The sequence below is a fragment of the Trichomycterus rosablanca genome, chromosome 4, assembly GCF_030014385.1.
Source record: "Trichomycterus rosablanca isolate fTriRos1 chromosome 4, fTriRos1.hap1, whole genome shotgun sequence".
Classification (NCBI taxonomy): domain Eukaryota; kingdom Metazoa; phylum Chordata; class Actinopteri; order Siluriformes; family Trichomycteridae; genus Trichomycterus; species Trichomycterus rosablanca.
The window spans coordinates 26460041-26483602 of NC_085991.1; the positions used below are offsets into that span (position 1 = coordinate 26460041).

Genomic DNA, 23562 nt, shown 5'->3' on the forward strand with positions numbered 1-23562 from the left:
AAGATCATCCAGTGTTTTAAAAGAGCAGGGTCCACTCAGAACAGACCTCGCGTTGGTCGTCCAAAGAAGCTGAGTGCACGTGCTCAGCGTCACATCCAACTGCTGTCTTTGAAAGATAGGCACAGGAGTGCTGTCAGCATTGCTGCAGAGATTGAAAAGGTGGGGGGTCAGCCTGTCAGTGCTCAGACCATACGCCGCACACTACATCAAATTGGTCTGCATGGCTGTCACCCCAGAAGGAAGCCTCTTCTGAGATCTCTACACAAGAAAGCCCGCAAACAGTTTGCTGAAGACATGTCAACAAAGGACATGGATTACTGGAACCATGTCCTATGGTCTGATGAGACCAAGATTAATTTGTTTGGTTCAGATGGTCTTAAGCATGTGTGGCGGCAATCAGGTGAGGAGTACAAAGATAAGTGTGTCATGCCTACAGTCAAGCATGGTGGTGGGAATGCCATGGTCTGGGGCTGCATGAGTGCAGCAGGTGTTGGGGAGTTACATTTCATTGAGGGACACATGAACTCCAATATGTACTGTGAAATACTGAAGCAGAGCATGATCCCCTCCCTCCGGAAACTGGGTTGCAGGGCAGTGTTCCAGCATGATAATGACCCCAAACACACCTCTAAGACGACCACTGCTTTATTGAAGAGGCTGAGGGTAAAGGTGATGGACTGGCCAAGCATGTCTCCAGACCTAAACCCAATAGAAGATCTTTGGGGCATCCTCAAGCGGAAGGTGGAGGAGCGCAAAGTCTCGAATATCCGCCAGCTCCGTGATGTCGTCATGGAATAGTGGAAAAGCATTCCAGTGGCAACCTGTGAAGCTCTGGTAAACTCCATGCCCAGGAGAGTTAAGGCAGTTCTGGGAAATAATGGTGGCCACACAAAATATTGACACTTCAGGAACTTTCACTAAGGGGTGTACTCACTTTTGTTGCCGGTGGTTTAGACATTAATGGCTGTATATTGAGTTATTTTGAGGGAAGAATAAATTTACACTGTTATATAAGCTGCACACAGACTACTTTTCATTGTGTCAAAGTGTCATTTTGTCAGTGTTGTCCCATGAAAAGTTATACTTAAATATCTGCAGAAATGTGAGGGGTGTACTGACTTTTGTGATACACTGTATATATATAAATAATTGTCACACGTAACTAATGTTAACACATGCTGACTTTTGTTGTCTACAAGTAATTTTTTGCGAGTCACGTGTCGAGTCCGAGTCATTTGAAATGAGTCCGAGTTGAGTATGAAGTTGCTGTGTGTGCGACTTACGTGCGACTCTGCAATGTGATATTAGTAGGCTTACTACTAAAGGAAAGATTTTCGTGGCTTGTTCATGGTTCATGGCTTTAAGGTGGATAATAAGCTTGACTACAAGGGTTGTTATATATCTCATTTGAGATATGGTAAAACAAATATTTGAATATTGAATATAAATATTTACTTATTTATTTATTTCAGGGTTATTTCACAAGGATCATGCATGCCTATGGGTGATTTATATACCATTTGTGGTCCTTGAACCACAGTTTGAGGACTATTAAGCTGTTGGAATGTAAGTTATTGCATATTGTAAAAATAACTACAAAAACACCAAATCTGTTAAAAATAGGTACAATAGTCAGTGTCACTATCAACTAGGCACTGAATTTAGAGACAAATGTCCCAAAGTAGCAAACCTGATTTGAGTTTATATTGCCTAACCGTAGTGGGTGTGTGTGAAAGTACATAGAATAAACTAAACAGGCATTTCCTGACAGTAAACATTACCCTCAGTAAGTCTGATCAGTATTCCAGAGTGAGCGTGTTTGCTTGTTGGCTCATCTACACTTCAATCCTATTCTCTATTTATCACCAACCTCTTCTAAGCTTCAGACTAAAGCTGTGCTGAGTTCCAGAGACTGAGATGAGCTTTTGTTTCTAAAAGACTACGTCTGAGTCTGAGTCTGTGACACACACACACACACACACACACACAACACACAACACACACACACCAACCAAACACTTACTCAACAAACTCCTCCAGCATCCCCAATTTCAAGAAGGACCCTAAACATTCCCTCCCTCTCGTCCCTCCTGTCCCATCCCCCAGCGCTTAACTGTATTGTGTTGCAAATACAAACCAAGCTCCTGCCTGCCAACAAAAGGTTGCTGTGGATACACTCTCAGCACACACATGCATATTCTCACACACTTACACAATGGGGCGCTGGGACCCCGAAGAATGAACCAAGCCTGGGAACCGGGAAAGAAGAGAAGCACAGCCGAGAAAGAGTAGCGGGGAACCTAATGAACAGGACTGACCTGTTGACATTGATGGAGGACTCCCAGCTCCAGACTAGAACACTTCCTTTCATTTCCTGAACTTCATGCTGAATGCACAGAATTAGAGGACGCTGGATTTCGGCACACTTTTAAGTCTTAGGCTTTAACACATCCAAATTTACCAAAAGCAATGTAATCAATGTATTATTAATAACCACTTCATCCCAATTATGCTTGCCTGAGATGATACTTATCAGCATGTTATAGAAGGTAAAAAAAACCTACTAACCACAGAAAACTCTAAATCTAGGTAATTATGCCACCAGCAACACAATATTTTAAATTTAAAGGATTTTAAATCCTCATAACAGTGTATGATTATGTTAGGCTGCATTCTAAACGGCACACTGCTGCACTAAATAGTGTGTTAAATAAACAAACTATCAACGATATATTAGCACACTATGTAGTACATAAGACAGTTTTAAAACTGAACAGAAAACTGTTCATGTGGGCTTGACAGCAAACAAGCCTGCTATTATAGTTACAAGTTTTCATGCCTAACAACTCACCAAAACATGCCAGTCAAGTATGACATTTAAAAATGCAAAAGAATATAATGCGTGTATTTAAAAATACACTGTAAGACATACATTGTTCGATTGAACTGAACTACAGTGTAACTTTGTGAGTAACACCAACATTGTGTGCTGTTCAGATTTAAGAAGCTATAATCAGAGTTAATGTGATGTTAAAAAGAACACAATTAGATTAAGATTTATAGATTTAGATGAGATTTAGATTTGCACCTTAAATAAACAGTGCTGATATTTACAAGAAAGGATGTGAAAAAACAAGCAGCAAAACACCTCTGCATAAACAAATCAATATGTAATCACAATGATGAGCCTAGATCTAATACTTAATACAGTGTTACTTTGTAACTCGACGTTCCCTAAACTTAAAACCTTTAAAACTCGACGCACATGTGGAGAAATTTGTACCCTTAAACTCGACGTTTCCCTAAAACTCCACGTGTGCAGCTTTAAAAAAAAAAAAAGAAATTAATTTCAAATTAACAATGAACAGCCACTTTGTTCAGCGCCTGGCTTGAGCGTTGCGGTCAAACATCATCAAAGTGAGCATTTGATATGAATCTGCATTTGTGTGGAATAACCGTCAAATTCACTCTGAAAGCTCCACATGTATCTGTGTTTAGCTGGATTTTTCTCATGTTTCACTTTTAAACTTGTGTTATAGCTCGGGGTGCTAAGAGATGGTGAGAATCAATTTCTCAAAGAGAGTCTAAAATGCTTATTGTTAAAAAAATAAGCTTGATGTGACTTAATATTTAAAAAAAAAAAAAAAAAAAAAAAAAAAAAAGACACAGAAACACTAAACTTCTCATAAGTATTACTGCTCATAAGTTTTCTCCACTAATGAAATTCCTCGCTCGTGGCTTTAATACAATAAGTCAAGTTAAGCTTTGTGCACCATCACACGGAGTTTTGTCGCTTCTTATGTGAATTACTGAGCTCACTAAGTAATACGGTATTCCAAGATCAAGGATCTTCATGATTAAGAAGCATAAGAAAACAATAAATAAGTAAAAGTAAAGTGCAGGTTTTATTGTATTATTTGTGTTTTTCAATTGTATCTTAGTGTTTTTATATTATACTTTTGTAATTTTCAGTGTATTAGTGTCAAAAACAACCCCATAATTTTACATTAGCTTAATTTATATGCAGTTCCACGGGACCATGGAATGCATTAACAGATTTCCCATACATCCTTATGGAACAAAATACCCCAGAACCAATCGACGTCGAGTTTCAAGGTACCACTGTATTTCACACTAAACTTTAAGCTGTTGGTTGTTAAAGATGAAATCTTAAGTTTTAACAGCGTAAGTTTGAAATGTGTATGGGCTTAGCCATGCTTGATTTTAGCACAGTTTACAACCAAGACTTTTCAACATGTGATTTATAACAAGAATGTGACTCCCCATACAATACTGGTCTGGTCTTTATTTATTTATTTATTTATTTATTTATTTTTAATCATATAATGCATACTTACTTTGGCCACTATTTGACTTAAACTGCATGTTTAGGTCAAATGTTTAAGCATAACACATTGTGCTTTCTTAATTAGCCACCAACCTACTACTTAAACCACCAAATTAGCTTTACAATTTCTGGGTTCTGCTTAAAACTGGCACCAACAGGGCCTAATTCCATTAAGGAGTAGTATTTAGTATTTGCAACACAGTCAATAAAGGCTAGTTAATTATATTCCACTGGAAATAAATAAATAAATACCCACTGAGTGTCTCAAGACTGTTGTCATTATATTGGCTTCATGCTCATTTGAGGGAAACTAGGGCAGTTTAGAAAGAAAACAGGAATGGAAATGTTTAGTGCTTATTTATAATACTATTTGATAGACAATATGCAATTTGGGACATGCCTTTAGTTTCAAGAGTGTCTGGCAAAGATAAAGTAATAAACAGTGGCGGAGCTTATGAACATTTCCTAGTGAAACGGAGGATTTGTTTTTAATTAGTTTGCATGTTAATCTGTTTGAACTATTTTTAGCCGTGACCTGGCATTTTGTTCAAAAACCAAAACAATAAATAAATTTTTTTAATGTATAATGTAACACCAAATCCATTACTAACCCGTCAAAACGGAAAAAAAATTTTTTACTTCATGCCTCCTTTTTGCTTAACAACTAAAAACCTTCTACAGTTCTAATAGACCATGGAAGCTTTATGCTTCCCAAAGTTCATTTAAGGTTTCTCTCAGAAGCACTACATGTGCAATCTGAGAAATCTGAGCTGCTAAAATGTACAGACTCACAAAAATACCACAGTAATTAACCAAATTGGCCAACCAAGAACCATGACATGTTCACCATAATATATACTAACTGCTTTTGAGTCCTTTTAAGTGTCAATTTCTTGGCCAGTTGCTTAGAGAAGGATCTGTGTTTAGAAGCAAACTGATTGCTCTGTCGATGACAATTACTGTTAACTTAGTTAAATCAGGTCTGCTAGGCACAAGTGTGTCTACAGCCTATGTGAAAAACAACAAAATAATAGCTGTCTTCAACAAAATTACTGTGTAAGAAAATGTTGGTGAATAACTGCACTAAAAATGAGTGCAGGCTATGTCCACAGACTTTATCAAACTTGCCTCAAATAAATTGTATTCATAACTCCAACAAATAGTGTCTATTAGTAAACAAAATATGTTTTGAATGTTTAAGAAATATGCTGTTGTACTTGTTTGCATAATTTTCCCATTGCTGAAAGCATATCAGCTAGCAGCAATGCACATCATTGTGTGTCTGACAATTTCTGTACCATGTTCTGTACCATGTGTTACTCAGACTGCATGGTTTTAATAGTGATCTGCCGAGACACACATCAACCTTATACAAATTTATGTTTTTTACTGGATTTTAGCCTTTCAAAAAAACAGACTGGGCGCTCAGGTGGTGCAGCGGTGAAATACGCTAGCACAGCAGAGCTAAGATTTCGAATACATCGTATCTCAGCTCTGCCATCCGGCTGGGCTGGGCGGCCACATGAACAATGATTGGCTGATGTTCACAGGGTGGTAAAAGCCGGACCGGGTTCCCCATAACTGGTGCAATTACTACCTCTGCTGGCTGATTTATGGCGCCTGCGCAGAGTTGGGGAATAATGCTGATCAGGGTGTGGCTCTTTGTGCACAAGGCTGATCCGCATATGAACCCGCCTCGTGCAGGTGAAAAGATGCAGTCGGTACTGATTACGTGTCGAAAGGGGGCGTGTGTCAGTTGCGAGGCTCCTCAGTCAGCAGTGGAGGGTTGTATTAGTACAGGTGAAGCATAACGCACTCAGAGTAATTGGATACGACTAGATTAGGAGAAAATTGGGGGAAAAAATTTGATATGTGCTATATAATGGGTAAGTCTGCTATTTTGCACTTATTAGACAAGGTACTATTTAGTACATTGATGTCCCTTTGTATGCGTGGGGTGAATTGGAGATACAAAATTGCCCATGACTATGTTTGACATTAAAGACTTAAACTGATGAATCTTGTGTGGCCAGTAACTACCGGTCCTGTCATGAATGTGACCAAAGTATGTAAAACATGACGTTAAAATCCTAATAAATAAATAGTATGCTGATGTATGGTTTGAAACACAGCCATGTCTTTATTACTGCTGTTCCTTAAACTCCCACCTTTAGCAGACAGAGGTTGGTATATAATAGTCAAATTGACACCCGCCCTAGTAAAAATTTGTTCTGACCCACTTTTAAGCCAATATCATACACATTTTTTTCTTTAAAGCAAGACACAGAGGGCAGCTGTTGCTTTTGTAAAAACTTACCCAGAGGCAATAAGTGCCCGTGATTGTGCCATGGCAATCCTTTGCAGTGCAGGGCGGCTGAGGCCTGCTAGACTGGAGCGAGGTGGCACCGGGGCAGCACAGGCTGCTGACGATACAGGACCCAGGACCCTTGCAGATGGGGTGGGGGCACAGGTGGCTGCTGTAGAAATGAGGCCACTGGAGGGTGCCTGATTCGGTGGAGAGGTGACATAAGGAGCAGAGGAGGGTGGTGGAGGTGGAGGAACAGCTGGGGGAGGAGGGCGCGTGGAAGTAAGAGACAGAGCGGCTGTAGCTGAGTCCAGGATGGAAAGCGAGTGTGCAAATCCTCCAGCTGTGGTGGAGTTTCGGTGTGGAAGTGTAAGTGAGTACGAATGGTTTCGCGGGGCAGTTTTAGGGCTTCTCTGCCTGGGTACAGGTATAGACCTCCGTCCAAGAGTCTGCGCTATGTTTGGAGTCTTGACACCCAGAACCAGCATGCACTGCTGGCATGAACAGGGCTGACCAAGAGAAGTGATTGCTGAAGCAGGAAGAGCTCCACTAGGGTACGCACTGCCGTTCCCTCCACTAATTCCAGACACGCTTCCACCCAGGTGTGCTGCACTCCCATTGGATGTCCAAGCATGAGGTTTGGGCAGTGGGCCAGAGACAAGGGGATAGGCCAGGTCACAGCGTCTCTGGATGCGCCGCCGACGCTGTGTCTGACGGTTAATCTGTGTCATGCTCTGCAGGTCGATGAGGTAGCAGAAGCCAAGCGGTGTTAGATCCATCCATGGCTGCTGCCGCTCACGTGCTGCCTGGATGGCGATGCCCACCTCAGTGTCATACGGCGTCCACGAACCAGAGTCATTCTCCCACTCCCATACCCAGCCCTGACCAGGAGCTGAGCGTGGGTCGTAGAAGCTCCGCCGCACTGGCCGCAACGTACCTGCATTAGAAATAATGATGTCATCAGAAAGAATTACACAAAATCACAGTTAACACTCATGTTTACACTGATCTTTTTTGCAATTAAATGCTGATCATTGGTCCTCCAAGGAACGTGTTTCCATACAAGAACAAACTACTATCAACATTTAATAATAATAAAGACTTGGTAAACCAGTACCAGACTGCAAAGCATGGTATAAAAAGCTTTCTGATTTCAGATTGTTTGGACCACTAGGCATCTGAGTAAGGGTTGATGAGAGCAAACATTTTAAGGAATGTTTGTAGAGTATTGATTTTCCAGAAGTGACTAATCTTGAAGAGCTTCCATCTTTGTTACATGTGAAATATCTAGGATATAAAATGCTAGCTTTTTATTTTAAGTAATGCACTATGTAGCTAATATATATATATATATATATATATATATATATATATATATATATATATATATATATATATATATATATATATATATACTGTATATATATATATATATATATATATATATATATATATATATATATATATATATATATATATATATATATATATATATATATATATATATATACAGGTCCTTCTCAAAAAATTTGCATATTGTGATAAAGTTCATTATTTTCCAAAATGTAATGATAAAAATTAAACTTTCATATATTTTAGATTCATTGCACACCAACTGAAATATTTCAGGTCTTTAATTGTTTTAATACTGATGATTTTGGCATACAGCTCATGAAAACCCAAAATTCCTATCTCAAAAAATTAGCATATTTCATCCGACCAATAAAAGAAAAGTGTTTTTAATACAAAAAAAGTCAACCTTCAAATAATTATGTTCAGTTATGCACTCAATACTTGGTCGGGAATCCTTTTGCAGAAATGACTGCTTCAATGCGGCGTGGCATGGAGGCAATCAGCCTGTGGCACTGCTGAGGTGTTATGGAGGCCCAGGATGCTTCGATAGCGGCCTTAAGCTCATCCAGAGTGTTGGGTCTTGTGTCTCTCAACTTTCTCTTCACAATATCCCACAGATTCTCTATGGGGTTCAGGTCAGGAGAGTTGGCAGGCCAATTGAGCACAGTAATACCATGGTCAGTAAACCATTCACCAGTGGTTTTGGCACTGTAAGCAGGTGCCAGGTCGTGCTGAAAAATGAAATCTTCATCTCCATAAAGCTTTTCAGCAGATGGAAGCATGAAGTGCTCCAAAATCTCCTGATAGCTAGCTGCATTGACCCTGCCCTTGATAAAACACAGTGGACCAACACCAGCAGCTGACATGGCACCCCAGACCATCACTGACTGTGGGTACTTGACACTGGACTTCAGGCATTTTGGCATTTCCTTCTCCCCAGTCTTCCTCCAGACTCTGGCACCTTGATTTCCGAATGACATGCAAAATTTGCTTTCATCCGAAAACAGTACTTTGGACCACTGAGCAACAGTCCAGTGCTGCTTCTCTGTAGCCCAGGTCAGGCGCTTCTGCCGCTGTTTCTGGTTCAAAAGTGGCTTGACCTGGGGAATGCGGCACCTGTAGCCCATTTCCTGCACACGCCTGTGCACGGTGGCTCTGGATGTTTCTACTCCAGACTCAGTCCACTGCTTCCGCAGGTCCCCCAAGGTCTGGAATCGGCCCTTCTCCACAATCTTCCTCAGGGTCCGGTCACCTCTTCTCGTTGTGCAGCGTTTTCTGCCACACTTTTTCCTTCCCACAGACTTCCCACTGAGGTGCCTTGATACAGCACTCTGGGAACAGCCTATTCGTTCAGAAATTTCTTTCTGTGTCTTACCCTCTTGCTTGAGGGTGTCAATGATGGCCTTCTGGACAGCAGTCAGGTCGGCAGTCTTACCCATGATTGCAGTTTTGAGTAATGAACCAGGCTGGGAGTTTTTAAAAGCCTCAGGAATCTTTTGCAGGTGTTTAGAGTTAATTCGTTGATTCAGATGATTAGGTTAATAGCTCGTTTAGAGAACCTTTTCATGATATGCTAATTTTTTGAGATAGGAATTTTGGGTTTTCATGAGCTGTATGCCAAAATCATCAGTATTAAAACAATAAAAGACCTGAAATATTTCAGTTGGTGTGCAATGAATCTAAAATATATGAAAGTTTAATTTTTATCATTACATTATGGAAAATAATGAACTTTATCACAATATGCAAATTTTTTGAGAAGGACCTGTATATATATATATATATATATTCTTTATGCATTTTCTCCCCTTTTAGCTCGTCCAATTGCCCCATTGCATCATGCTTCTTCTCCACCAATGCCGATCCCTGCTCTGATTGAGGAGAACAAAGCTAACCCACGACCCCTCCGACACGTGGGCAGCATGCCATATGCATCTCATCACCTACACTTTGACAAGTGCAGTGCAGCTTAGCTGCGTGTACGGAGGGACACACCCTAAGAGCACTCTTTTCTTATCTCTGTGCAGGCACCATCAGCCAGCAGAGGTTGTAATTGCATTAGTCATGAGAGAGACCCTATCCGGCTTAGTCCCGCCCATATGAACAACAGGCCAATCGTTGTTCATGTGGCCGCTCAGCCTCAGTCGGCAAGGCAGAGCTGAGATTCGATACGATGTATTCGAGATCCCAGCTCTGGTTCCAGCGTGTGTTTTTACCGCTGCGCCACCTGAGCGGCCTTCTATGTAGCTAATATTAAGTATTATACAGGATTCACTTTGTGAGCTATCTCTAGCTAGTTTTAGTGCTAACCAGTGACATATTTATTGACATATTTACTCGAATTTCCCCCATGGGGATCAATAAAGGAATCTTATTTATTTGGATTTTAATGCCATGTTTAACACGTGTGTGTCATTTTATGACAAGATAGCTATTATGTTTCTGTCTGCTTATTTAATCTTGTCTTTATAATTTGAGCTATTTTATATTTTAATGGCGTTTTTTATGGCGTCAAGGTAGGTTAAAACTGTTCTTGTGTTGTAACTTTCTTTTATGGTTGTCTCTCCTTGGTGTATTTTGGGCATTCTATAATGTATGTGTTTTATTGTTACAGGTCTTTGGCAGATTTCACAGGTCGGTGGGTTTTCTCCATTTAACCAGAGACATTTAATGTGATAATATTCAATATAATATATTATAATGAGACTTACACAAAATATAAATATGACAAGGTGTAATAGTAAATGTGGCAGGTTACAAGAAGTCCCAACCTTTATTTTAAAATGAGACATTTGTTGGGGAAAAAAAACAGGTAAAAAGCTGTCCGACAGTATTCTTTTATTTACATGTATGACATTTAGCAGAGGTTTTAATCCAAAGCTATTTACAATTGTGACCAAATACAATGCAAGCAAGTGAGGGTTAAAGGTTTTGCTCAGGGCAGTTGTAGCCTAGTGGTTAGGCCTAGTAAATGGAAGGTGGCCAGGTTGCCACTGTTGGGACTTTGAGCAAGGCCCTTAACCCTCAATGGCTTAGACTGTATATTATCACAACTGTAAGTCGCTTTGGATAAATGCTGAAAATGTAAATGTAAATGCTCAGGGGCCCAACAAAGGCAACTTGGCTGTAGTGGAGCTTGACCCAGCAACTTTCCATTTACTAGGCCAGTACCTTCACCACTGAACTACCACTGCCTTTTCAGGTAAGCTTAAAATTATATTTTGACTTAAACTTTGAGCAAATATGAACCAAAAATAGCTGGCAGGGTAAATCCTTAACTTCTTGGCTATGCTGAAAAAGTGTATGGTGGAGGCCATTATGTTATACCAAGTATAGTGCACATGTGTAGACAGTAAGAGTCTGTTTAAAGTCTGATTTGGGATTTCTTGTAAGCCATGAACACAGAATCATCTGTACACTTGCACATGTGTATGAGGCAAAACAACAGAAAACCTCAATGTAAACACAGTTTTTGTCAGATTTTAGTGTTAATTTTAAATATGTTGTTTAAACCCCCAATAGACTTACAGTTTCAGCATTAGGTCTCTGTGGCTTATTTAAACTGACAGTAGCCTACTACAATGCATTCCATATACACTCATCAAAGTCTGCAAACATCCCAAATATAATGCTGCACCTGATACACCAGTACAACACACACTATCATAGCGGTGCCTTTGCAGTGCTGATAAATGGGAAATAAATGGGGTACAGGGCAGTGAGTAAGACTACAGAGCAAGATATGGGCTATCTTCAGTAATTGTATACCCAGGTAGCTTATTACCAGTAAATGTACATACCAGATAGGTGTACCAAATAAAGTGCTCTGTGACTGTACTCAATCTATTATTGTAATTTCTCTAGCTTAATAGTTCCTCTGAGTAAATCTGCAAATACATTTTTGCAGTTTGTTTCTATTGGTTCACAAATGCCCATATTGGGTGTAACCTAAAGCAAACTGTGTTGGGCTTTAAGAGAAAATTAAATGACAATGTCTCTATTATAATAATTTTTGTGACGTTAGTATTGAAACAGACAGGACCTTAAATTTGTGCTGGCATCATCAATAAAGAATGCATGCACATAGCATGGGATGGCCAATTCTTTCAAATAAAAGACAAAACATGCATTTCACATGGATTATGAATGTACATGTAGAGCACAAGCTAATTCATTGTTGACATAACAGAAATAAATCAGAAGATTGTTAGAAATTTCTCAAGGATAGCAAAGACAAAGCAATTTCCACATGAGTGCCAAACAACGACTGTCCCCAAAAACCTGAAAGTTTAGGAAATGCAACAGAAAGCATGTGATTATTCTTTTGGCCCCCCACCCCACTTATGACCTCATTTGATTGCTATTTCTCACTCCTCCTTCCTCATGATTTGTGGGAGCAATGGGTTGTTGCCCTTCACTCTATCTCCTCATGTAGGGTAGTCAGCCTTGCACAATAGCTTTTGTCAGTTAAAGAAGGGGGACAAGTTTCCCAAAACTCCTAGCAGCCAACAATAGTCCTCTTTGTTTCAAATGCAAGTTTATCCATGTTACAGATTCAGCCCTCAACTTCACCTTCTTTTTCTCCAGCATTATGTTATTTAAGAAAGTAAACTGGCGAGAAATGTATTTAACAAATGTAGCTAAACTAAGGGTGTAAGCATTACTTTTTATTGTTTACATTGGTTTTCTAACAAGCTGGAGCAGGTCATGCAGAAGTACAGAACTAACCGACACAGACTGCTGTTTACAAGTTCTTTGTAATTGATAACAAATGTTGGTCAGTGTACCAAACACCCGTGACATGCACTCAGCAAAAAATTGATTTATTACAATAATGACAACTATCGGTTTAGAACATACCCCATAACAAAATATTCTGTACATTAACGAAAACATTGATTTAGATAGTCAAAAATACTTGCCAGCAAGAAGTAGTCAATAAAACTAATGTGCCCTGCAGTTCTGTACTTTAAGCCCAATACAGTAATATTATACAGTTTTATATACTGTATAATACTGTATAATAAAGAGCTAAATGCCTTAGAGACAATGACCATGTTTACATGCAAACATTTTCTTCAATCTAATTGAATTCATTTTAATTATAGATAAAGACTAGGGTGTTTGTATGTACACGCTACTTAACAATCTGATGAAAATCTTTGTTTACATGCAGGCTATGAGTAAACCGATCCAAAATGACCCGCACGTGTAGAGTTCCACTTAGTGTACGCTTTACCATTACAACAAGCATCACCAGTCTAGTTAGAGTAAGACATGCATGTTTGTTTTTTTAATTGCTTTAAAAAACATAAACTCCAAAAAACATCCTTAACAAATCCTTAACAAAATCTCATTATTAAGTTTTTTACGTCCGTCCATGTTGCTAACTAACTACTACAAGCAGCATTACCCTCGCTCCAGCCATGCCGAATTTTGTAAACTTTCGCTTCGACGCAAATGCACATGCAGAGAACGTACTTAACGTTTTTGATTAAGAATATAATAGGTAGGGCCCTACTAAATTTACAGGGAAATGTGCTGAATTTTGTTTTTTTTAAATCACAGATTTCATGTATTTTTAAACAAAAGTGCCACATTTCACGACAGTCATTAAATAACACTTATAAATTGAATGATGAAATCAATGCAAGCTACAATAACACAGCATGGCCTACCTTAATAGTTAAATGTAAACCTAAAACAGGCTTTATGTTGGCTCAAAACAAAAACACTATCCATGTTTTGACAAACTATCCCTCCCTGCGTCCACATAATCGATTGGGAGTTTTCCAAACTCAGTTACCTGAGTCATGTTTTTAGCTGCTTCAGACTTCGACATGTTGGACATTTTGTCTAACCAATTTCTAATGTAACAAAGGTCTTTGGAGTTTGCTGAGTTTATAAAGAAATAAATAAACTGTACACAAACAAACTATCACAGCACAGAGATAATCGCGTGTGTAGAGAAACACACTTTTCCTATGAAATCCCCAAAGAGACAAAATGCAGTCAATAAGTAAACACAAACATCAAATATTGTCAGCACATTACAGCACAGAAAACGTAATTACCATATGATTGCCTTATATTGCGCCTCATATTTCATACGCTATGTGAATGAAAAATGTTAAATCACTAAACACAAACCTTAAATTTAGCATATTTCACAGGAAACAACTTAATTCACGGTTCGTGAAGCGATTTTTACAGCCGTGAATTAGGTAGGGCCTTAGTAACAAGATATGGGTGTTTACATGGCTATTAAATGGAAATTGTATTCGGAATGGCCTTAGTTGGACTGGTCTATCCCGATTAAGATGTATACATGGACGTATTATATTCTGATTGAGCTGTTAGATTATTAATGGATTTTTAGGCTACATGTAAATGTGGCTATTGAGAAGATGCATACCCACTATAAGGACACCAGTAACAAGATTGCTCTCTAATTATTAAGTTTAGATGTTTTAGTCATGCTCATTGCTAACAGGTGAATAAAAGTGATAATAAAAAAATAAATGATATACAGTTTGGGGAAGGACCTTAACTCCATTAAACTATATTGGAATTATTAACCTGATTGTCAGTTGCAAGTCTGGCATTTGACATTTAACGTCGATTCCTAACATTACAAATGCACTTTGGACTAAATAGGCACAAATTTCTGCAGACACAAACTTCAAAATTTGGTATAAAGGATTCCCGAAAAGTAGAGCCTGTTATGGCAGCAAAAAGTAAGACCAAGCGAGAATGCCTACAAAATTAGAAATGTACCCAAAGGGCTACACTATATGGCTTCTCATACCATTATACCAAGGCCAGACATACTCTAGTCTGTGTGCAATGGTATGCAATGATTTTGATGCTTTTATAAATGGTGAAAAAAAAACAGTTTCTGGGATAGTTGTTGATGACGCAACAAGTCTCATCCTTAATCACTATAGAAACGGGTTAAAATTCTTGTTACTGGTAATCAGCAATACCTTTCAATAGATAGAAACAATAAATAGAGACTAGGCACAAGAAATTATGCATGAACAGGTGGTAAATCCTAACCCAGTGGTATGCTCACCTGTATCCTGGCGGAACTGGTGCATGGAGTGCAGATCGATAATGTACGGGGAGAGTCTGGAATCGACCTGACCGAGCGCTACACTGCCTGCACCGCGACTCTCTCCCCGGATCACCGCCTCGATGTGATGTGATACCGCCGGGCTGTAGGGCCTCCAGCGGCCGTGTTCGTTCAGCCATTCCCACACCACCACAGCCGAGGCCAACAACATCTCTCTCAGTCACCTACACACTCACATACACACTCACACACCTGGAAAACATTGATCGCATCACTGTTTATACCATAGTACTCTGCAAGCAGCCTTTTTTTTTTTTTTACAGATTTACATAAGATCTGACAAGAAGATACACATGCGCATTTGCAATCATTTTCGATCCTGGCTGCTGTCTGATCCTGCATATGCATATGGATTCACATCCTTATTCTTGCTCCAAATGCTCAATCTGAACCCAAAATGCTATCAGAAGGCTTCTGCAGGCTTGACAGCCATTTAACTACCAGGCTTTGTCAAGGCGTTTTGCAAGTAAATAAATAATCCACTCACGATCATTGTGATTGTGCATTTTCTATGAAGCGATATAAATGATAAATTGATAACAATAGTAAAATCGATTATTGTTACCATGTAGATCTTTAATGCGTGCAGCTTTTTAAGTGTCGTCTTTGAGAATTTCTATCAAGGATGGATGGCTGAGTATAAGGACAGCGTGCAAATACAACCAACACACCTACCGAAATCGATCCTTTGGGTTTAAATACGATCGCATTCCATAACCGAATTAAAGATGATTTCCTCAAGTAGATCCGTGTTTATTTGGGTGTTTGATTGCAGAATCTGGTGTGCATCATTACTGGTCTTACTGGCTGCTAGATTTCCGAATCACAACAGCTTGCAATCAACTCACTGCGATCGTTTTTTCACATCGTTAAGCAACCCTGACAAAGCGATTAATCGCATAATAAATCCGAAATGATGGCACATGTCCGCAGGTAAATACAGCCTTATTATAGCACTACAGCCTCCCTTCCCAGTTTAAAAACCGTTTTTGAGCTGAAGGATGCTAGACACGAATGTTTGCATGTATTTGTCCATGTCCACGCCCAGCACAGACTCCCAGCCAATCACGATCGAAGAGCACTGCTTCCGGCTTTATTAATCCCGCCCCTCAGTCTGAAAGTTTTTGTGCAAATCGCTTGTGTTAATAATTACCCATATATACCCACATATACTCATGTATATATGTACTTATATATAATATAATATATGTACCCACAGGCCCTGTTGTTGTAGTGTGGTGTGATTATGCAGGTACTTGTTTGTATAATGTGAATCTTTATAGTGTGTATTATTACTTTTGATCTATGTAACTTGCTAATCTATCTATCTATCTATCTATCTATCTATCTATCTATCTATCTATCTATCTATCTATCTATCTATCTATCTATCCATCCATCCATCCATCCATCCATCCATCCATCTAATTTCAATGCCTAAACATCCTTCAAGTGTTGTAAAAAGAAATGACACATTTCACAGTGATAAATGCCTTACTGTCCCAACTTTCTGGTAATGTGTTGCAGGCTTGAAATGCAGGAATGGATATTCAGTACTCTATATTTAAAAAAATTAATACAATTTAAGTTGACCAGACAGAGCATGAGATATCTTGGGTTCATACTTTCTGCAATTAAATAAATAATATATAAAATATATATTTTTTTGCATTTTCCATATTGTCCCAACATTTTCTGATTTGGGGTTGTGCAAATGCCATTACCTAGAATGCTGTTAAATGCAAAAAAAAAAAAAAAAATTTAAGCATTAGAAAATTGTCTTAAAATTAGGTATTTAAAGCCGCTCAGGTGGTTCAGCGGTAAAAACACACGCTGGAACCAGAGCTGGGATCCTGAATACATCGTATCGAGTCTCTGCTCTGTCTGCCAGCTGGGCAGAGCAGCCACATAAACAGTCATTGGCCTCAGCCCTGGTTCTGAACTGCATTGATTGGTGGGGCAGTGAGAAAACCTGGGGGGTTTATAATGCACGTTATAATGCTGATATAACGTGCACCAGGCACGTGCACAGATAGACTGTGCCCTCTCTACATTCATCAATATTTAAAAATAATTTAATATAATAAAATCAAACTATTTTTAATATACACATAATAATATTCATTACAACCTACAAACCTTGTTTTATAGATAATGCTTTTATTTTAATTTAATTTTAATTTATAGTTAAAATCAGTGAATCCATAATATTTTTATATTGGAGACAAATAAATCTATTCAACTCCAATATAATTTATTATAATAATGTCAAACTATTTTTAATATACACTTATTAATGTCCCTCACAACTTACAAACTTTGTTTTATAAATACTGCTTTTATTTCAAGTCAAGTAGCTCTCACAGTAAAGTGTTGAAAATAGATACAAACATACAATATTTTATAATTACAGCATCCTGGCCAAAACGCTGTGTAGGAAAAGTCACCTTTAGTCAAGGAGTTATTTTCATGCAAGCATTTATACTTCAACAGTTGAGGTTTATAAATGAGGAATAATCAACATTACAAACTAATATATGTAGAAGGCTAAACATAATGCTCTATGATGTAGAACAGCACACAAAAAAATGATAAATAGGAAAATGTTATTTAGCTGTCCATTGTTAACATTAACTACCCAAAGTGGGTTTCTGATTTGAAATGAAAGGTAGGTCTTAAGTTGAGCTACATGACAGTCTGGTGAGGTAAATTGATATTAGTAATGATATATTATTAGTGTAATGTTTCAATTCTGTCAGAAAATAGTAAAATGATGTATACCCTTTATGGAGATTCAGTACGTCACTCTTGATTATTATGCACAACATTGATTTATCTCATTTACAAATTTTGCAGCATAATGCCAAGAAAAGAAAAGTTACAAAAGCAGAAAGTAAAGGAACTACAGCAAGTAGCTCAGGGTAGCAGCTCTCTTTTATCCTGGATTAGGCCATCTACCAGTAAAGCAAATGAGGGAGATGTATTAGCAGGGGCGTAGCACCAAATTCTGGGCCCTATGCACAAGCAGTGCCCATGGGCCCCCCTCACCCCAGTCCAGACTCCTTCTAGACTCCTCATGGGCCCTCCCCCAACTTGGGGCCCTGGTAACTCAGTCCCACTTTTCACCCCACTACGACGCCCCTGTGTATCAGTATCAGTTGTGTGGTTATTAAAATCGCACACAATATGGTCGTGTTTTTGCCTGTTTTTCATTTATTTATGCAATTTGATAATTTAAGTTATTTGATTAGATGTGTATTGATTGTGTTAACAAAATAAATATGTACAGTGTATCACAAAAGTGAGTACACCCCTCACATTTCTGCAGATATTTAAGTATATCTTTTCATGGGACAACACTGACAAAATGACACTTTGACACAATGAAAAGTAGTCTGTGTGCAGCTTATATAACAGTGTAAATTTATTCTTCCCTCAAAATAACTCAAAATACAGCCATTAATGTCTAAACCACCGGCAACAAAAGTGAGTACACCCCTAAGAGACTACACCCCTAAATGTCCAAATTGAGCACTGCTTGTCATTTTCCCTCCAAAATGTCATGTGATTTGTTAGTGTTACTAGGTCTCAGGTGTGCATAGGGAGCAGGTGTGTTCAATTTAGTAGTACAGCTCTCACACTCTCTCATACTGGTCACTGAAAGTTCCAACATGGCACCTCATGGCAAAGAACTCTCTGAGGATCTTAAAAGACGAATTGTTGCGCTACATGAAGATGGCCAAGGCTACAAGAAGATTGCCAACACCCTGAAACTGAGCTGCAGCACAGTGGCCAAGATCATCCAGCGTTTTAAAAGAGCAGGGTCCACTCAGAACAGACCTCGCGTTGGTCGTCCAAAGAAGCTGAGTGCACGTGCTCAGCGTCACATCCAACTGCTGTCTTTGAAAGATAGGCGCAGGAGTGCTGTCAGCATTGCTGCAGAGATTGAAAAGGTGGGGGGTCAGCCTGTCAGTGCTCAGACCATACGCCGCACACTACATCAAATTGGTCTGCATGGCTGTCACCCCAGAAGGAAGCCTCTTCTGAAGTCTCTACACAAGAAAGCCCGCAAACAGTTTGCTGAAGACATGTCAACAAAGGACATGGATTACTGGAACCATGTCCTATGGTCTGATGAGACCAAGATTAATTTGTTTGGTTCAGATGGTCTCAAGCATGTGTGGCGGCAATCAGGTGAGGAGTACAAAGATAAGTGTGTCATGCCTACAGTCAAGCATGGTGGTGGGAATGCCATGGTCTGGGGCTGCATGAGTGCAGCAGGTGTTGGGGAGTTACATTTCATTGAGAGACACATGAACTCCAATATGTACTGTGAAATACTGAAGCAGAGCATGATCCCATCCCTCCGGAAACTGGGTCGCAGGGCAGTGTTCCAGCATGATAATGACCCCAAACACACCTCTAAGACGACCACTTGCTTTATTGAAGAGGCTTAGGGTAAAGGTGATGGACTGGCCAAGCATGTCTCCAGACCTAAACCCAATAGAACATCTTTGGGGCATCCTCAAGCGGAAGGTGGAGGAGCGCAAAGTCTCGAATATCCGCCAGCTCCGTGATGTCGTCATGGAGGAGTGGAAAAGCCTTCCAGTGGCAACCTGTGAAGCTCTGGTAAACTCCATGCCCAGGAGAGTTAAGGCAGTTCTGGGAAATAATGGTGGCCACACAAAATATTGACACTTCAGGAACTTTCACTAAGGGGTGTACTCACTTTTGTTGCCGGTGGTTTAGACATTAATGGCTGTATATTGAGTTATTTTGAGGGAAGAATAAATTTACACTGTTATATAAGCTGCACACAGACTACTTTTCATTGCGTCAAAGTGTCATTTTGTCAGTGTTGTCCCATGAAAAGATATACTTAAATATCTGCAGAAATGTGAGTGGTGTACTCACTTTTGTGATACACTGTAAGTTAAATATGCTATTGTGTTTTTTTTTATTATTAATAATTTTGGCGATGGGTGCCCCTTTTTTTTTGGCTTGAGCACCTGCCCCCAAAAATGTCTGTGCACGTGCCTGACGTGCACACATGATGTTACTAAGACTAAAAGTGAACACTATTTAAAATAACAACCAAACACTCTCTAATTCCCAGGGTAGCGGCAGAAGCCGCTCGCCCTGTTACAGGTTCAGAGATAATTAAAAAAAATAGCCTTTGCTTGCGTTGTATTTTGGGGGGTGGGGGTTATGCAGTGAGAGACTGTTGAAAATCACTTTAGTAAGTTTCAGTAATCTTTTCCAAAAATATTTAAAATGTTCATGATTCTAAATACTAAAAGTCTAAAGAAAACCATGATAAATAACTTGTGTAATATTTATTAAGTACATGTTACACTGCCAAACTACAGTATTACAGGGCTTGCTAACACGTTTTTTTAAGGGACACAATATGTCAGTCTAATTGTTGGAGTCGACTCTTAAGGCATATGATAAGAGAATCGATACTTAAAGCATCGTTTTGTGTTGGTATTAGTCAATAGAAACGGTGCATAACATCAAAGTGTATGTAGTAAATATACTGGTAGATTACATGACGACTGACAACATAAAAACATACATGTTTGTTGTCGGAAGAAAACACTGTGGAGATGCCGGGGATTGAACCCGGGACCTCATACATGCGAAGCATGCGCTCTACCACTGAGCTACATCCCCATAGCGTCACTCTGCGGCTTTAGTTTAATTGTACTTCACCGATAAGTTCATTTTTTTTTGTGTATCAACTAATTGTAGAGCAATAGTTTAACAAAAACCTGTATTATTTAAAACATTTAAAACAATTTAATATACGCGCTGCACTTAATAGTTGAGCTGGTTACTAGTTTTTTTGTTTATCTATACCTACTTTATACTCGAACACATTGAACTGTAACTGAATTATATGAAACATATTGTAACAATCTTAAAAAGCAATGTAATTAAAAATGTACTGAATACGGTGACCGTTGGAAATTCTATTAATTGTATTTATACACATCACGTCACATATTTCTATGCTGTTGTATTCTGCCGGTTTAGCACAGCGTGGCACTATTCGTAAACACTGTGTAACACCATTTTTATTCTTTTTATTCTATCCGTGCACGTTGTGTGGCACCAAATAATTATATTCTTTTATATTCAAATCATGCACATTCTTTGCATTTCTGTTCCACACTTCTATTCCATTCTATTCTAAATTTACCACAGCATACCTAGGGCCAACTTATGTGACCGATTAATTCAAGTCAGGGTCGTGGTCAGGGTTGCCAGATTGCAACAGTGGTTTCCAGACAAAGACCTTTTTAAAATCCGCCAAAATGCACGAAACCCGCAAAACCGAAAAACGCCCTAAACAACGCAGGATTAGCAGATGATGTTTAGCATTTCAAAATAATAAACCAGTTAAACTACCATGACCTACAAATTAATATCTTAAAATGTACAGATCAGTAATTATTAATTATAATAGTACACACAACTCTTTGCAAGTAAATAAGAATAAACTTGCAAGCAATAAAAGAAGTTTAACCTCTCGCACATATAAAACTTGCTTACCTTCATATTCAACTCAGCATCACCTGTCATTCCAATTTCAAACAGGAGAACTATGTGCATTTACATTTTTGGCATTTAGCAGATGCTTTTATCCAAAGCAACTTACAGAACTGTGAAAGCACACTGTCTAAGCAATTGAGGGTTAAGGGCCTTGCTCAAGGGCCCAACAGCAGCAACCTGGCAGTGGTGGTGCTTAAACCAGCATCCTTCTGATTACTAGTACAGTACCTTAACCACTAGGCTACAGCTTGCCTATGTACAGTTATTATGAAGAACTATGTACACAAGCCAGGTTAACTATAAATGGATATCCAGAAATCCAGAAAAAGTCCAAAAAATTCAGCTGCTTTATAAAGCAATAGTTTTTTTTATATTTATATTTTAAGCCGCCAAAATGATTACAAGCCAGTCCAAAAAGCCAGGAAACCCATTTAGACATGGGAATAACGGCTGTACAACGTCCACCCCCATATTATTAATTTTAGCTACAGTGGGGCCAAAAAGTATTTAGTCAGCCACTGATTGTGCAAGTTCTCCTACTTAGAAAGATGAGAGAGGTCTGTAATTTTAATCATAGGTACACTTCAACTATGAGAGACAAAATGAGAAAAAAAATCCAGAAAATCACATTGTAGGATTGTTAAAGAATTTATTTGTAAATTATGGTGGCAAATAAGTATTTGGTCACCCACAAACAAGCAAGATTTCTGGCTCTCACAGACCTGTAACTTCTTCTTTAAGTAGCTCTTCTGTCCTCCACTCGTTACCTGTATTAATGGCACCTGTTTGACCTCGTTATCTGTATAAAAGACACCTGTCCACAGCCTCAAACAGTCAGACTCCAAACTCAACCATGGCCAAGACCAAAGAGCTGTCAAAGGACACCAGGAAGAAAATTGTAGACCTGCACCAGGCTGGGAAGAGTGAATCTACAATAAGCAAGCAGGTTGGTGTGAATAAATCAACTGTGGGAGCAATTGTAAGAAAATGGAAGACATACAAGACCATTGATAATCTCCCTCGATCTGGGGCCCCACGCAAGATCTCATCCCGTGGGGTCAAAATGATCATGAGAACGGTGAGCAAAAATCCCAGAACTACACGGAGGGACCTGATGAATGACCTGCAGAGAGCTGGGACCAAATTAACAAGGGCTACCATCAGTAACACACTACACCGAGAGGGATTCAAATCCTGCAGTGCCAGGTGTGTCCCCCTGCTTAAGCCAGTACATGTCCAGGCCCGTCTGAAGTTTGCCAGAGAGCATATGGATGATCCAGAAGAGGATTGGGAGAATATCATGTGGTCAGATGAAACCAAAATGGAACTTTTTGGTAAAAACTCAACTCGTCGTGTTTGGAGGAAGAAGAATGCTGAGTTGCATCCCAAGAACACCATACCTACTGTGAAGCATGGGGGTGGAAACATCATGCTTTGGGGCTGTTTTTCTGCAAAGGGGACAGGACGACTGATCCGTGTTAAGGGAAGAATGAACGGGACCATGTATCGTGAGATTTTAAGCCAAAACCTCCTTCCATCAGTGAGAGCATTGAAGATGGAACGTGGCTGGGTCTTCCAGCATGACAATGATCCCAAACACACAGCTCGGGCAACGAAGGAGTGGCTCCGTAAAAAGCATTTCAAGGTCCTGGAGTGGCCTAGCCAGTCTCCAGACCTCAACCCCATAGAAAATTTGTGGAGGGAGTTGAAAATCCGAGTTGCCCAGCGACAGCCCCAAAACATCACTGCTCTAGAGGAGATCTGCATGGAGGAATGGGCCAAAATACCAGCTACAGTGTGTGCAAACCTGGTGAAGACTTACAGGAAACGTTTGACCTCTGTCATTGCCAACAAAGGTTATGT

The 23562-nt window shown here is 39.3% G+C and overlaps 1 protein-coding gene and 1 non-coding gene across 2 annotated transcripts in view; both read right to left on the bottom strand.

Annotated features, from left to right (window-relative positions):
- Window positions 1–16127, bottom strand: part of dtx4a (deltex 4, E3 ubiquitin ligase a) — a 34588-nt gene extending 18461 nt beyond the window's left edge. Inside the window, exons 1-3 of the mRNA XM_062994083.1 lie at window positions 15817–16127; window positions 15082–15333; window positions 6666–7590 (exon numbers count right to left, since the gene is read on the bottom strand). Of these exons, the coding sequence (XP_062850153.1) occupies window positions 6666–7590; window positions 15082–15292 (1136 nt within the window). The 5' untranslated portion in view covers window positions 15293–15333; window positions 15817–16127. The remainder of the gene's footprint in view (window positions 1–6665; window positions 7591–15081; window positions 15334–15816) is intronic.
- A 4618-nt stretch (window positions 16128–20745) lies between these two features.
- trnaa-cgc (transfer RNA alanine (anticodon CGC)) lies at window positions 20746–20817 on the bottom strand. Its single transcript has one exon. It is a non-coding gene; the product is annotated as a tRNA-Ala (tRNA).
- Between the last annotated feature and the right edge of the window lie 2745 nt (window positions 20818–23562).